Genomic DNA, 15,776 nt, shown 5'->3' on the forward strand with positions numbered 1-15,776 from the left:
GTCTGTGTGTGTGTGTGTGTGTGTGCACTGATCAGTATTCGCTTAGCATTCTTGATGTTTCTTGGAGAGATGAAAGCATGCCCTATGCTTTATGTTCATTAGCGCTAACGTTCTACCTGTGTGATTTGTACAGCCTGTCTCTGAATGGAGAATCAATGGAGCATCATGTCCGGAAGTGTTTCAGACGCTAATGTACTGACTGCTTTGTTAGGGATGATTACTGCATAATGAGCTTGAGCTAATCAATGAAATCCATCCCACTTCACTCATAATCCTATATGAAACACAGGACTAGAGCTTCTGTGCAACGTTCTCAAGCGGCATTTCTTGAAAATATAGCTTGGCACTGTTGCATTTAATCAGCTTTTAATGAGCCTTACTGTTAAATTGCGAGTAAATGAATGTGGTTTGTATTGTGTATTTCCTGTGTGTGCGTTGAAGGGACTCACTTGGCCGTGATGCTACAGTTGTTTTTTCAGTGGTTTTGAATCTCTTGAGCAAACTGCAGAGCTCACCTGTGGCCTTCTAGGCTGCTACACGACTAAACCAACGTCCTTTTGTGCGTCCACAGCACCAGGGAGCACGTGACCCCGGAGATGAACAAGCTTCGTCAGAGCCTGAGGAGGAAGAAGCCCACGTATGTGCCGGAGGCCAGCAGACCGCATCAGTGGCAGGCTGACGAGGAGGCTGTACGAAAGGGCAAATGTAACTTCCCTGTTCGGGTGAGTAGCCAAAGTGGGTGCAGTACTGGACGTGAGCAGTATAACTTAATTCTGCTCCAGAGGCAATATTTTCCTATAAGCTTTCAATATGACTGACACAATCCTGATAAACACTATCATTTTGTGCAATTAAGATTTGCCATTGTAAAAAAGGGAACTAGAAATAACATTCTGTTAATAAAAACCTTTAATGACTCAACAAAACAGTCAAAATTTCTCAAGGTCATGAGTGTCAGTAATCTCCCAGTTGCAGGGGAGGAGTAACTTTGCTCTGTGTATGCAGTGGCTCAACTAAATAAATCAGAGGGCTACACAAAAGGGCAAATGAAGCACGGTGCATTTATCACAGCTCATGTCAGTGCATCCTGCATAAGGATGCTCAGCAACAACAGGTGCACTCGATGCTCATTTATCCAGCACTTCATCCTTGAACATCACGTTAGAGCAAACCCAGAATCTGAGATGCTCTATTTACACCTCTACATGTGGGTCTGTTATATAACAGCAATGTGGCGTCACATATAAGCGTGCGTGTCCTTTGAAAATAAATGAAAACTGATTGGAATTTTGGAGATTTTATTGAGCTGGGTATGAGACAAAAATATGATGAAATGTCCATCTCCTCATGAAAATAGATTATCGTGCGATCATGGCAGAGATTCGTGTTATTTGACTCATGTCAAATAAATGTAAAGACTTTTAGATTGATAGGATTGAAGAACATTTGATCCTAATAGAAACCATGTAATAAGTAAAGCATAGACGCTTAGCTCATAGCTAAATGCCTCATATGCAATAAGAGGATTTATTGATGTCCCAATTTACTGATAACCAGCATCAGTCTGAGTGTGTACTTTCTGCCTATCGCTGAGCGCCAGAGTCATTTGTTGCGGAGCTGGAGAGACAATGACAGTAAGAGCTGGAGGACAGAGAGGGAGGAGTGACATGGAGGTGGAGATACAGATTAAGGAGACCATGGGAAATGACAGGGTGAGGGATTAGGGCACACAGAGGGGATGGAGAGACATTGTGAGATATGAAATGAGAGAGCGAGACAGATATAGAGCTGGATAAGACAGGCAAGAAGAGAGACAGGCTGCAGACTGAATGGAAAGTCCAGAAGAAAAAAGACGAATACAGTTCTAATGGAAAACGGTCCTGATGGTGATGCTCCACAGAGTTTGCGATGAGACGGGCAGTGAAGTGGAGCATTGGAGCTTTTACAGCGAGGGATGATAGCACTAAAAAACCTCTCAGCCTCTTTATTGTGGCTTTTCTTTCCTCCGTTTTCCCCTGTTCATCTTTTTTTCTCCCCTCACATCTCTGCCTTCTCTCCACTTTCACTTCAAAAGTATTCACGAGTCATGGACTACTAATGCCTCTTTGAGAGCTGCTGAACTGCACCACAGGAAAGAAAACAGTGTTCTTGGGCTCAGTACTGAGGGACAGGTTGTCTTCAGAAAAGCAGTGAGGTTGGGAGAAAAAAGGTTAGAAAAATAGTTTGAAAGTTTACCAAGTGAAGCAAACGGACACAAAAATGTCACATGTCGTCAATAGATCATTGGTCAGCTCATTTTTGCCTCAATACTGTCTGTACTGTCGAATTTACCATCAAAATATACCAGACACTAGAAATATATATGCTAGATGTGAAACGTGCAGTTCGTGCAGTTTATGACACAAAAACATCCTCTCATGTCGATATCTTCATAAGATCATAATTCCACTTGTTTTCTCTGTGTCTCAAAACAGCCAACTTTTCTATCATTAAAAAAAAAAAAAATCTCATTCAGAAATCTGCTCCATGTCTTGTTTACAACAGATATTTTAGTTTGGGGGCCAAACTCCCCCAAACTAGAGCTCTCCTTACAACTCTAAAAACTTCCTCTTTCCACGCCACTTGGCTTCTGGCTCGAGCAGAGCTGCGGGGAGCTTTAATTGTGTCCCTTTGGGCTCTCCGTACACCACAGAGCAGAACACTGGAGAGAAAACAAAAGGGGATGTGAGGCTGTAAATTATTACAGCCCTCTCTCTCTGTCCTTACTATCTGCGGCAGCATGTGGCTGTAAATCTACTATGGGTGCTTATTAACTAGTTGACTGGCACTTATAGAAATACTGATGGGAACTAATGAGACTTTGCTTGCTTTTATGTTACTTTGTGCCTTTTTTTTGTTTTGACATAGTGTTTAGAGCAGCTCAGCCTCAGCTTGGTTGGATTGGAGGTTAGATGAAGAGTGCTGCTAAAACATGAAATACAGTCAAATAATAATAATAATAAAAATCTTCATAACAATCAATGTCTGGTTTGTCTTGGCTGCTGATGCCTCTGCTTCTCTGGTCTCTGCAGTACCTGGGGTTGGTTGAGGTGGAGGAGTCGAGAGGGATGCATGTGTGCGAGGAGGCAGTGAAGAAGCTAAAAGTTGTGAGTATCCTGCACGCGAACACAGACACACACCGACACACACCTCCCCTGCTGCAGTACTGGAGCTTCTCTTTGCTCTGTAGAAGCGGTTACAAATACAAAACCCACGGATCCACAGCGGACTTCACTGGAGCTCATTACAGACCCAGCCGCACAAAGCTCGTGCAGCAAAGTATCGACCGAAGGAGTACACACACACACAAACGCACACACACACACACATTCAATACTCTCCTGCCTTGTTATTTTCTCCTCTTTACCAATTTCATCTCCTTCTTCGCCCTCCCTGGCGGGTTTCATTCCATATGTGTGTCTGTCTGCTCATCAGTCTTTATATCCGTCCGATCCCACTACGCCTAAGAGAGCAGAAAATGAGATCGGGGCTAACATAAACACACACACACACAGTTTGCCCCCCTGGGAAGCTGGATTCGGACAGAGAGCGTGTGAACAGTGTGACACAGACTGGCCAGTGTCAGACAGCCACACACACTCTGCAGTGAAGACAACAGGAGTCTGTGTCACTTTCTTCACATCTGTAACCAGACTTTTAATGTGAAGTCAGGCTGCCTCAGAGCCGCAGAGCAGCACATTTTCTACATTCAGGGTACACTCATCCTGAACCTGGTTCCTCTGGTAAGAATGCAACAAAAGGATGTGCTTTGTCAGAAGTGAACTGGGTCACAGCCAGTTTAATGTGAGCAGGAGAAATGTTTCATGCATTTGCTCCTGTCTCCCTCTATTTTCACCACCATTTCCTTTCATTTGTTTCTCTCTTTTGATTCTCCATGTCGGATCAACTCTGTTTCTTTCCGTCCAAATCAGCATCTTTCTTTAGTTCTTGCCTCTCTGCAGTTTCTCGCGCCGAAAACTTTATACCAAAGTTATCGTTTTCTTTTGGTTCCCCCGCTCCGCCTTTCCATTTAGCTTTCCTCTGCTTCTCCCCTCTTTTTCCTTCCATCACTCGCAGCTTCTTCACCTCTATTCTCACTCCCTCTGTCTTCCTCTCAATGGGATTATGCAAAAATTGAGGCTCCTTGTCGCCTCGCTGTGGGTTTCAAAGCCATTTCCTGCAGTGCTCTGGCTTTTTTCTGTTTCCCTTACTTACGCACAAACACACACACACACACACACACACACACACACACACACACTCGTATGGAGTTGTTGCTGTTTTAGCCCGCGTATTTTTAGCCCGGCCCATGCTGAGTGTGTTATTAGCTCTGCCTGGTGCCCTCCTCTGGAGAAATGATTCTCAGTGCCAGCTGGCACAGTTTTTACCTCTGCCCGCCTCTCCGCTCTTAACCCGCCACTACCTCATCTGCTGTAAGGATGTAATGATGACTTTACATAACCACGAGTAGTAGTAAAAGTGGCTTTACATGCCAGTGGAAACGTGCAAAGGATTGACATACATTTACTGTGCAACTTGGTGACTTGCCCCTGACGTTCTAAATGATTTACTGCACTTGCGCTTCTTTTCTGTCTTTCCAGAGCGGGAAGAAGACAGTCAAGGCAGTGTTGTGGGTTTCAGCTGATGGACTCAGGGTGGTGGATGACAAAACTAAGGTAAGCAAGCACTTTTCTTCGGCAAGTGTGTCACCTCTTCTCCCTCGTTTCATCCTCCTCTCTGTCTTTCCTTTCCCACTTCATCACTCACTGAGCAACAAGGGAAAAACTGCATGTGTCCTGCTGTCATGTACAGCAAACACCACACAGGTGTTTTATCTGTGTCTTCAATCTCAGCCTCTGCCCACGAATACAGTTTGCAGGTCAAAAGAAGACAGAAATATCTCCTCTCGCTCTCTGGTGCTCTTGGCTTGTCGCCTCTCTACACATCCATCTTTGTGCCATCTTCTTTCTTTTATATGTTCACATTCAGTTAAGACACACTTCCCATCCTCAAACCACCAGTTAAAGTGTCATTCTGTCCCAGTTTGATGACGCCACCTTAAGGCTGAAAACAGAAGGATCCACCATGCAGATGCTCCCAGGCTAGTTTGGGCCTCTATGTGTGTGTGTGTGTGTGTGTGTGTGTGTGTGTGTGTTTCAGAGCTGACATATGTGACTCATGGTTTCTTGCTGAAGGTGCTTAGTGGGGGAGGGAAGATCAAGTAAACACACACACATGCACTTGAGGAGTGTCTGGTGGCTAGGCAGGCCTCCTACAGAGTGAGTGCAGCTCTATTGAAAGCAGAGCAGAATAAAGAGCGGCAGAGAATAGAGAGGAGAGAGCGAGCCCAGTGGAGCAGCCTCTCTCTCTCCGCCGCTCCTTTTTTCTTATGTTTAGAGGCCACACACATGACCCCACCTCTCCCAATCCCTCAGTCCCACTCCTCCTCTCTCCCTCCTCTTTAATCTCCCTCCTGTTTTTCTTTCTGTGATGTATCTCACCAAACATATTAAAGGATAAACCTGGCAATAATACATATTTTTCTTATTGTCAACAAATCCCAAAACCAACATTGAGCTGATCCCATTAACAAGTGCTATTAGTATAGCCAAAGCCTGATGTGTCTTATTCCTCTGTGCCATAGAGCTCCATTCGTGCCCAACAAACAGTAAAAACACCTCAGTGAGCCTCACTGTTACACTGGCTGACATGTCCCTTTATTATGGTGAACATGGATACTGTAGTTTATTTTGAGTCGATCCCACAAACAACCTCCTGCTGCCTGGAAAACTCACCAGCGCACCGAATCTGTGTTAATCCGCAGGTGCATATAGTCCCCAACAGATGCACTATTTCTTCCTGTTTGAGTCTCTTAAAACCTACAGTGCCCTGCTGTGAGGGCACTGTAGGTTTTGGTCGTGGTCAGTTTACTCACTTAGAATAAATGGGCTTGAGTGACGCAGACATGGTGGGAAAGTCTCTCACTCTTCATCATCTTTTGTCCTCAGTTCAGCTTCCATCTACGAATTAGCAAGCACGCCTAATAACGCCTACACAACCATTATTCAAACACTTTCCTGCGATCTTTGAATGTACCACGTGTACGTGTGTGTTCAGAAGAGTTGCAGCTCTGCATGACCTTCATAATGCAGTTTCGGATGAGAGGAACAGTAAAGTCTTTTTTCATACTGAGGGCAGAGAGACATTTGCGTAGATGAGACACTGTGAGTCACAAGATGCTGTGAGTTCTTCTTCTTTTCAGTGATGTAGGGACATGATCTGAGTCAGCCTTGCCCACAAACACACACACACACACACCTCACAGTGGCACAGACACACACATTGCTCTCTGCTCAACCTTTCACCTTGGTACCGGCTCACAATGAATGGGCTGTTATTCTTCCACTCTCTTCTTTTCTCCTCCTTTCCCCACCTCGTCCTCCCTCTTCCTCGCTCCTCATCCTCCCCTCACTTTGTTTTCGGCGACACCGGAGGAGAGGAAGGAAGTGAGTGAGTGGATGAGTGTGTGAACCCTCATTCTCTTTCTTCCCTTTCTTGTCCCTCTCGCCTCTTGTTTTCCTTCTCTTTCTGTTTTCGGTCAGTCAAAGAGGTGAGCCGGGGGCCCCTTAATGTACACAGAGAAAGAGAAGGGCCCCTTTTAGTTTCCTCTGTAGTGACTATGGACACAGAGGCAGGCTGAATAACCCTTTTATAGAAGGAAGGGCAAGTGGTGGAAACATCTCAGAGATGAAAAGAGGGTTCAGTGTCATTAGTCTGCATAGTCACTTTCTTTTCTGTCATTGGTGGATGTGTAAATAGGTTGGAGTGTGAGGGGTTTCATCGGGTTAACCGAGCTTGAAAGCAGTGTGTCAAGTATTGGATCAGTCTACAAGCTGGTGTGCTCAGTATTGAAGCTATATTTCCTGCCTGTCATTGCTAAATTGAAACCGTATCAGATGTGATTTGATGTAATCTACCTGCTGGAACGATTCGATTGACTTGAATTGTATTGTGTGAGCTGTCAGGTGGGATTCTCTCTGACCTCCCCGCGTCTTTTTCTCTGCTTCTCCCTCAGGACCTCATTGTGGACCAGACCATAGAGAAGGTTTCATTCTGCGCTCCTGATCGTAACTATGACAAGGCCTTCTCCTACATCTGCAGAGACGGTACTACCAGACGGTGGATGTGCCACTGCTTCATGGCTCTCAAAGACTCGGTGAGGGGGAAATTAACCTTCCATCTGCCCCTCAGGGACTTTCTCTTTATAGAGAGATAAAGTCCAGATGTCGTATGTGTGGGCTGCCCTCTGTTCCACTAACTTAATACTATCTCTCATTCAGCCTGTTTTTCTGAAGAAATAAATGTGACGAGGCAAATTGGTCATCGCTGCAGCAGGTGCTACTGGAAGTTGAAACCTTTATGAAAAGTTCAACTGCAAATGATTGGTTAGCATGCAAAAAAACTACAGCTCCCATGAAAATGTCACTTTTGTCATCATAACTTGGGTTCGTCCACAAACATAACATCTACCAACAGTCTTTTCTAATCTAATCTAATCTCTATGTCTCTGACTCATAATGAGAAAAACAAAACTATTGAATAAACAACAAAATTATTGTGAACTGCATGACATACTGTTTAAAAGGTCTGTTCCAAGGCTGTATATTTAGTTGTTTAAATTACTACAAATGTCAGTGGGATTTTGAAGGATTATTATTACTTGTGGAACAGAACTTCAACGTTACTGTCGTTCACTTACGCTGACGTTTTTTGCAACTTTATTCAAATTGCCACATGATATTTGCAGTCCTTTAACTTGAAAACTTCTTACAGTAAAACGTACCTGTTGTCGTGTAAAGTCTTGATTGATTGATAAGATTATCACTTAGTTGATGAACAAAAAGTGATAAACAAGATTAGTGTTTACTAGTTGATCACTTAAGTCATTATCAAGCAAAAATCACATATTTTTCTTGTTCAAGCTACTAAGATGACGATTTTGTGATTTCCTCAGTTATACGATTAGTTTTAGACTCTTTAGACACTTTTTTACATTGTATACACAAACATATAATCAGTTAATAGAAGTAAATAGAATGATCAATGATGAAAAACAGCCATTAGCTTCAGCCATGTATCATTCAGACACATCAACCCGTGCAGTGCAGATGTGGTGGGAAATTAAATGCCCATGAACTGGATCCATTGAGTTGTATTTTTTGTAGTTGTTGCAGCTAGTGTGATTTTTAACCTTTGCTGTTCCCATTTGACTGACCTCGGTATGAGGAGGTTGTAATGTAAAGACAGCTGCAGTAGACCCAGCGCTGTCATGATGCGTTGTGGTTTCAAGCCCATGGTGGTTTCATCATCTTAGACCGTGAGTTGGATTATTTATGTGGACAGAAGAGAGCGCAGCACAGACCTGTGGGATTAGGAGAGGGGATTAGACAGAAGCCTCTGGGGTTATCTGTCCATCTCTGTCTGTCTCTGTTTCCACCACACTCTGCATGTCTCTGTCTGCTCATTCTAAACTGGACGGTCTCTTCTGTAGCGGTCATGGCTGTCTATAAAGAGAAGAGGAGTGAAGAAAGGCAGGAAGGGCGTCAGAAAGGTGGAGGGAAAGTAGGATTGCAAACGGCAGCCTGGAGTTAGTTGCATTCTTTGCCAAGGAGCATGAACTCATGTTGACAACGGAAGAGATTTGAGGTTGATAATTGCATCCTAATCCGATCTTCACTGTGACGGCCGTATTTTATGTAAATGTATGAACTTGATTTGAAGGTTGACATGAGGGACAATCACACATGTTGCACATAAACATTTATAAAACCTCTGTAGAAAAAAAAACGGTCAGTACAGCTGACAATGAAGACTGTTGATGGTCTAAAATCCATCAATCCAGGTCAAGTGTGTATATATGACCTTTAAACTGCGTGTTATATTGACTGTTTTTTGCTCCACCAGGGAGAGAGACTGAGCCATGCAGTTGGCTGTGCCTTCGCCGCCTGTCTGGAGAGGAAGCAGCGCAGGGAGAAGGAGTGCGGCGTGACGGCTTCCTTTGACGCCAGTCGCACCTCGTTTGTGCGTGAGGGCTCCTTCCGCGCCAACTCCTCCTGCAGCCAGCAGGGCAGCAGCAGCGAGCGAGATGACAAGCTGCCGGACAAGAAGAAGGGTAAGACGATATTTCAAAAAGTGTGCACACGGACTCAGACGTGTCTTTCAAGTACTGCTCATACAGCTGGAGCTGTGAGTTGGTCCTCAAGCACATACTGAGCAAATTTACTTTACTTTAGATCTTCAATAGATCATGTGCGACAGTTATATGCCTTGAACAGAAATGACCACACACCCACTTCCTCCTCCAGAGCAACCTTGTGTAATCCCAGCCCTCCCACCTGGCACCGCCTCCCCACCCGAGGGTGCGGCGTCCCCTATGGAGCGGCCAGAGCCTGGCGGGCCTCACGCCATCCCTCGCCGCCACGCTCCCATCGAGCAGCTGGTGCGCCAAGGCTCGTTCCGAGGATTCCCCGCCCTCAGCCAGAAGAACTCTCCGTTCAAGAGGCAGCTGTCACTCCGCCTCAACGACCTGCCATCAACTCTGCAACGCAAGACTGATTTCCAGGCCAAGAACCCTGGTGAGTTGAGAAGTGGGACTCACAAATGCTGATGAAGGGGGCCTGCTGACCTTCTGACCCTCGAAACTTCTGTTTACTAGGATCCCAACCTTTTACTGTTTGGGATCTGTTAATTAGGTTCAACTGGTATGGTGAATAAGATGGGGTTAGGGACTGTATGAACATTATTGGTGGGTGTGGAGGTCAGAAAAAGGGGATTGTTGTGTATTTTTGCACAGAGAGGTTTAATTTATGTGTCACTTCAGCCTTCCCTAGTGTGTAGAGTATATGAGTATAAACATATATATTAAAAGATTGTCATGTTATTACATTTTCCATCAGGCTCCAGTTTGGCATTTTTGACCCCGATCTGAAGACGTCTGACCATATTACAGAATAAACCTGCAAATCCCAGATGCATTTGCAGTTTTCATACAGACAAGTTGTAATTCTTCAGTTTAATCCCGTCGCTTGCCTTCCATTGAACAGGCCAAGCTAAAAGGCAGTGCTGTGAAGTGCTGTTATTATTGCCATCAGTGCCAGCGCTGATGGCTAGGCATGTGTGGCCCTGAAAGCTCTTGGCTTTTTACTAAAGACAATTAATAATAACTGACTTACCCCTCGCAGGTTGATGTGTACACACACACACAGGAACACACACATAGACACGCTCACTCTGTGTGGTGCCACAGGATCAGAGTGCTCAGTAGCAAGGCTGATTATAGTCATTAAGAGAGATGAGAGAGTTGACTGGGGGACTCCTCTGCCTGGAATACTAAACCACAACATTTAACTCCCGCTCTCTGCACTCTATGTCTCATATTCACTCCTTTCATTTCCATCTCTTATTACCTGATTGTTAGCGTGTATCTCCAGTGTTGATGCAGTTTGTATCCCACAGTATGCACACTGCTCTCACTCCCTGTAACACACACATATACACTAAACAGTAGCAGCCAAGTGCACTGCCTCCCTGCTCCCTTGTGACTCCCTGAACAATATGTGTATTGATTTGTGCGGTCGATCAGCTGTCCTGGTTAGCCTGCAAGCCCTCAAACCTGCTCTGAGAGAAACTCACATACACATGTGGTATAGACACACATGCAAAGTGCTTAGAGTGCGGGGCATTGGCAAGAGTAGGGAAAGAGAAGGATGGCAGAACAAAGCGCAGAGGAACCTTGAATGGGACCCTACACATGCCTCCAGCACCCTCTGTACCCTCCAACATAATTCAAGGCCTGTAGCCACACAGCGCACTCAGCTGAGAGAGACATACTGTACATATACTAAAAGAGCCACAGCACAAATGCTTGATGTTGGCCCCACAATGACCCCATCTGTGTGCACTTTAATCCCACTCCTCTGTCCAGTCGTTCCTCTGCACGTGCGACTTATTAACGCAGTATGAAAAAAGTCACCAAACTCCTCTTTGTCAAGTGCTGTGGACAGCCCTGCGTGCTGGACGGGGACAGCCAAAACAGGAAGGATGAGGGAGTGGAGGAGAGCAGGAGGGAATAGAGGAAGAAACAAAATTCCTCAGTCTCTGAGGGCTTCGTTGTGAAGGGAGAGACCGGGGAACAAGGAACGGGGAATTAGATATGATATCTATTTATATCTGCGGTCTGAGCAGGAGAGGTTTAAAGCTGTAGTCCAAACCAAAGTCAGACGGGAACAATATGCCGCCTAATCCCTCACTGGTCGGATCAGTTACAGTTGGTTTAAAAACGTGGATAAGCTAAGCCAAATTCACCTCTGTCTGAGTCGTCCCCGCGCGAGACACACAAGGCATGGACGAAACGGGCTGGAGTGTCTGTGGAGTGTAATGCTACACAGTTTGGCTTGTCCTGTAAACGTTGTTGTGACTGACTATGAACATTGTTATGTTTAATAAAAATGCCCTGATTAACACAATGCCATGTTTGTCTTGAGAATCTGTTTTTGATGCTTTTTCGGTCAACAGCATCAAAGTCTCCATCTGCTCCAGTTTCTATGCTTTTGGACCTGTTATACAAATGAATAAATTGTTTTTCTCCCTCTTTTTGTTTGTTTGTCCCTCTACTCAATCCTCTCCTTCTCCCATTCCACCTCCTCTTATTTTCCTTACTGCCATTGTCTATCTACCCCCCCCCCACTGTGTTTCCCTTTCTTGCTAGTACCAGAGATGGATATGGGGCTGCCAGGTGAGGGAGACAGCAGTATTAACGCCCTGTGTTGCCAGATCAACACCTCCTTCACCAAACCATCGGATGAGCTTTTCTCCAACCCCTCTTTGTCTACAAATGGCCCTCCAACCTGCACTGTGCCCCCTGTCCTGCCTCCGCCACCTGCACCAATGCAGGGTAAGCATCAGATCAATAGGAATGTTGACAGTCTGAACTGAACTGGTAAGGAAATGATTAAACTTACTTTAAATCTTTAATTTTACCCCTGCAGCCACTTCATCCTGGGTGCAACCAGAGCCTCCACTCCACTCTCCTCCTCCGGTTTCTGCGGCGATGCAAATGCAGAGTGGACACAGGCGCACACCCTCCGAGGCTGAGAGATGGCTGGAGGAGGTCTCCAAGGCTGTCAAGGCACAACAGACCCCACCCCCAGGGCCCACCATCCCCACCATCCCTGGACCACCTTCCATGTCGAGTCAGCAGATGTCCAGTCAGGCAGCCATATCAGCCGCCCCAATGTCCACTGTCCCTCTGCCCCTTGGCACCATTTCCAAGCCTCTCATCTCGGGCCCCTCTGCTCTCTCAAATCAGGCCCCGATGCCCCTCCCACCCATGTCAATATCATCAGTTCCTCTAATACCAGGCCCTCCAGTGTCAGGCCCCCCTATGTCTCTACCTTCCATGTCCATTCCGACGATGTCCGGTCCGAGCATGTCTGGGGCCCCCATGATCCAGCCTTCTCTTCCCGGGCCCCCAGGCTCCCTTCCAAGCTCCATGCAGCCCTTCCCCTTGGCTTTCGATGCCACTCCAGCCCCTGTTGGAATGTTTGCCAGCCAGCCTGTCCAACCTGCATTCGTGCCCATGCAGACCTACATGCCAGGCCTGGCCAGCAGTATGACCTATCCCAATGCCAGCGTGCCTGTGGTGGGCATCACACCATCACAAATGGTGGCCAATGTCTTCTGCACCGCTACAGGCTCATCTGGTGCAGGTGGAGCCATGGGCTCGGCTGGAGGAGCACCCAAAGTGGGAGCACTTGGAACAGTCGGGCCGCACCATTGTCACCCAGGAGCACCTGGTGCAATTGGGCACGCTGGAGGGTTTTCCACACCGCCATTCTCTTCCACTCCGCCACTATCAACAGCCATTAATGGCCTCCCACCACACAGCAGCATCATGATGGACCTCCAGAATGGGACCAACAGTGGTGGCAACGGTGGCAGCAGTAGCAGCTGGCCGCCAGAGGGCAGCCAGCTTACGGCTCCAGCAGCCAGTGACAGCCAAGACGATGATCGTTTTGAGGCCAAGTGGGCAGCGCTGGAGGCCAAACCAGCGCCTCAGCAGCCAGGGAATAAGGCACCAGCTGCAGCAGCCAACCCATTTTCCAACAATCTTCAAAAGACTTTTGAGATTGAGCTTTAAGCCAGAGTTGGCATCCAAAAGCGGTAGCTCTAGTCCTGGAGTTAAAGCCTGAGAAAGCCGGGCACTTATTCCAGCATCTCTGCTTAGAACAGGATGCTGGCCCTTAAAGTTAGCCTAGCATCTGACCTGTGGCAGCCTAGCAACATGCTAAAAGCTCTCATTGGAGTTACGATGATCTTAATTGCTTTCTTTACACTCCCACGAGAGCTTGGGAGGTAGTTGGCAGATTGCTGGGCTGCCACTGGAGGATCGGGTCTCTAGCTCACTAGACTTGATGGACTGAATCCTTCCGCTCCATCTGCAATCCACTTCCCTGCTTTCACTTCTCCACTCTGGCTTTACTTTACCTGCTGCAAGTCCCTGGATGTACTGTATGTGCCCCCTGAGGACGCTGTGGGGGACACAGCTCAGTGGTTTCTTTCTTCAAAAGGGGACTCCACTCGGTTGCATTCCAAGCCCGTGAGATGTTTCCTTTTTCTGGTGGAGATCTTGGTGGAGAATTTAGCGGATATGGCTACCTTACAAGACATGTGGAGAAGCAGAGGAGTGAACTGTTGACTCGTGATCAGACTGATGCTGATCTTAGCCAAGCACAGCAAAAGTTTGGATACCTGAAAGGACTAGCCAATGATGTAAGACCCAACTCTACCAATTCAAAAGGACTTACTGACTAATAGTAGAGATTTATGGCCAAAATTATTTTATTTATTGTATTTCATTTTTTTATTTTAGCAAGTCATATATGCTTAAAAAACACATTTTTAAAGCAGCGTTTCAGGAGCGTTTTACATCCCCTATATTTATTTTTGTTGAAACGTAAAGAGGAGGGAAACCACAGGTAGCAGACAGGTAACAGATTTGACTGGGCAGCAGTAGAGGGAAACTGAGTCATGTGACAGGAACCAAACAGCAAGGGCCGACAGTGCAGCGGCGTGTCGTGCAACATGTGAGACAGGAAGTGTATATAGCGGCATGTTTCTTCCGTTAGCCCTCACGTATGTACACTCCATTGCTGGTGAGGCCAGTTGAGTCACTATGGCTTCTCTTTGGCTCTGTAGCCCATTTCTCTTGCTAAAGCCCCCCCATAACGGGTTACTGGGACATGAAAAATCGCTTCAGGATATCCAGCACACGGACACTCTGGACAATACAGCACAATAGTCCTTTGGACTCCATGTTCTCCAGACAAATCCAAGGAACTTCACAACTCAGTGGAAAAAAAAACACTCTACAACACTGTGCAACTGCTTGAAAAAATGATGCACTACATTCCAACATTCATAAATCCTCTAATGTGTCGAAACACAGGGTATCTCCTCATCACGTACAGTATGATTGTGTGTTCTCCTCTATGTACCACTGTATCAGCTGCAGTTGTACTGCACTCATTACAGATTTTGGGATTGATGATGAGAGGTGAAAAGAGAAGAGGAACATGGGCAGGCATAGAGGCATGAACAATAAAAGAACGAAGAGAAATAAAGGATGATTGCATGATGCAGAACTATTGCGGACATTTGATTTGCAGATTAAGAGAAAGAGAAAAGATAGAACAGTGGTAGAATAGATTGCTAGAGGACAGAAGGATGTGTATGTGAGAGACTGAAGGAGAGAATGGAGTTATACCTTTAAACTAATGAGATGGAGGAAGTCTGAAGAGAGGAAAATGAGATGAGATATTAAAAAAGAGTTCAAAGTGAGAAAGTATTGAGAGCAAAGACACATTCATCATGTAGCTTGTTGTTGCATCTTTTTGTCTCAAGGCCAAGCCACTTCCTTTTCAGCATCACGTTCCTCAACTCCTAAAACCTCACCAACAACACATTTGATCATATTTTTTAAAAATGTTGCTTATTATATAATTACAGTCTCATAAGCAAGTTTTTTTTTTTACAAGTATGTGCAACTCCCGATATAGTTAACTCTTCAATAATGTCAACAAAGCTTTGTTTTAACGTGCAGCTTCTGGCATGATTCATACAAGTTCAGGTCTGTTCAAGATGAACCATCACAAAGTAGAGATGATCTTTATAGAAGGGCTTTTCCTTGTGACGTGTAACGAACAGGTGGTGTCTGTATGTTCTATAAAAACTGTAATCTGACCAGAGATGCTGCTGTTATGTTCCTTGGCAATTGAATTGTGTGGATATGGACAGCCACTGATTAGGTTTCCTGCTCATTAAATCCCCACAGTTTAATTAGCTTGTTGGGTCTCTTCCTGTGGCAGCGATCCCGTCTGATAGGCTGCCTTCTCAGAGAACTTGAATTTATGTGCCACCGGCCTATACCATCTCGGGTCCGCCCACTGTTTTCTCCTCTGTTCTTGGACAAATCAATATTTCTTCCTCACCAAAAAAAAAAAAATTAAAATTGCTCTCTCTGCTCTCCTGTCTCTGTAAGACAAGGCTGATCCACTCATGAAATCAATGCTTTTGTTTCATTAAAAATATATTTTAGCCCTTGACTCTTGTTTGCACGCCCCACCAAATTATAAATGTAGGTTAATTGTGTTCCGCGTTAAAGCAAACTAAATGACCTC

General features: G+C 45.6%; 1 protein-coding gene across 3 annotated transcripts in view; it reads left to right on the top strand.

The window, feature by feature from the left end:
• Positions 1 to 14,516, top strand: part of numbl (NUMB like endocytic adaptor protein) — a 52,300-nt gene extending 37,784 nt beyond the window's left edge. For all 3 annotated transcript variants that reach the window (XM_041940505.1, XM_041940504.1, XM_041940503.1), the window contains exons 2-9: positions 572 to 722; positions 3,072 to 3,146; positions 4,641 to 4,715; positions 7,115 to 7,255; positions 9,004 to 9,211; positions 9,405 to 9,674; positions 11,813 to 11,992; positions 12,087 to 14,516. In XM_041940505.1, the coding sequence (XP_041796439.1) occupies positions 597 to 722; positions 3,072 to 3,146; positions 4,641 to 4,715; positions 7,115 to 7,255; positions 9,004 to 9,211; positions 9,405 to 9,674; positions 11,813 to 11,992; positions 12,087 to 13,237 (2,226 nt within the window). In that variant the 5' untranslated portion in view covers positions 572 to 596 and the 3' untranslated portion in view covers positions 13,238 to 14,516. The remainder of the gene's footprint in view (positions 1 to 571; positions 723 to 3,071; positions 3,147 to 4,640; positions 4,716 to 7,114; positions 7,256 to 9,003; positions 9,212 to 9,404; positions 9,675 to 11,812; positions 11,993 to 12,086) is intronic.
• The last annotated feature ends 1,260 nt before the right edge of the window (positions 14,517 to 15,776 follow it).

The sequence above is a fragment of the Chelmon rostratus genome, chromosome 7 (genome assembly GCF_017976325.1).
Source record: "Chelmon rostratus isolate fCheRos1 chromosome 7, fCheRos1.pri, whole genome shotgun sequence".
Classification (NCBI taxonomy): domain Eukaryota; kingdom Metazoa; phylum Chordata; class Actinopteri; order Chaetodontiformes; family Chaetodontidae; genus Chelmon; species Chelmon rostratus.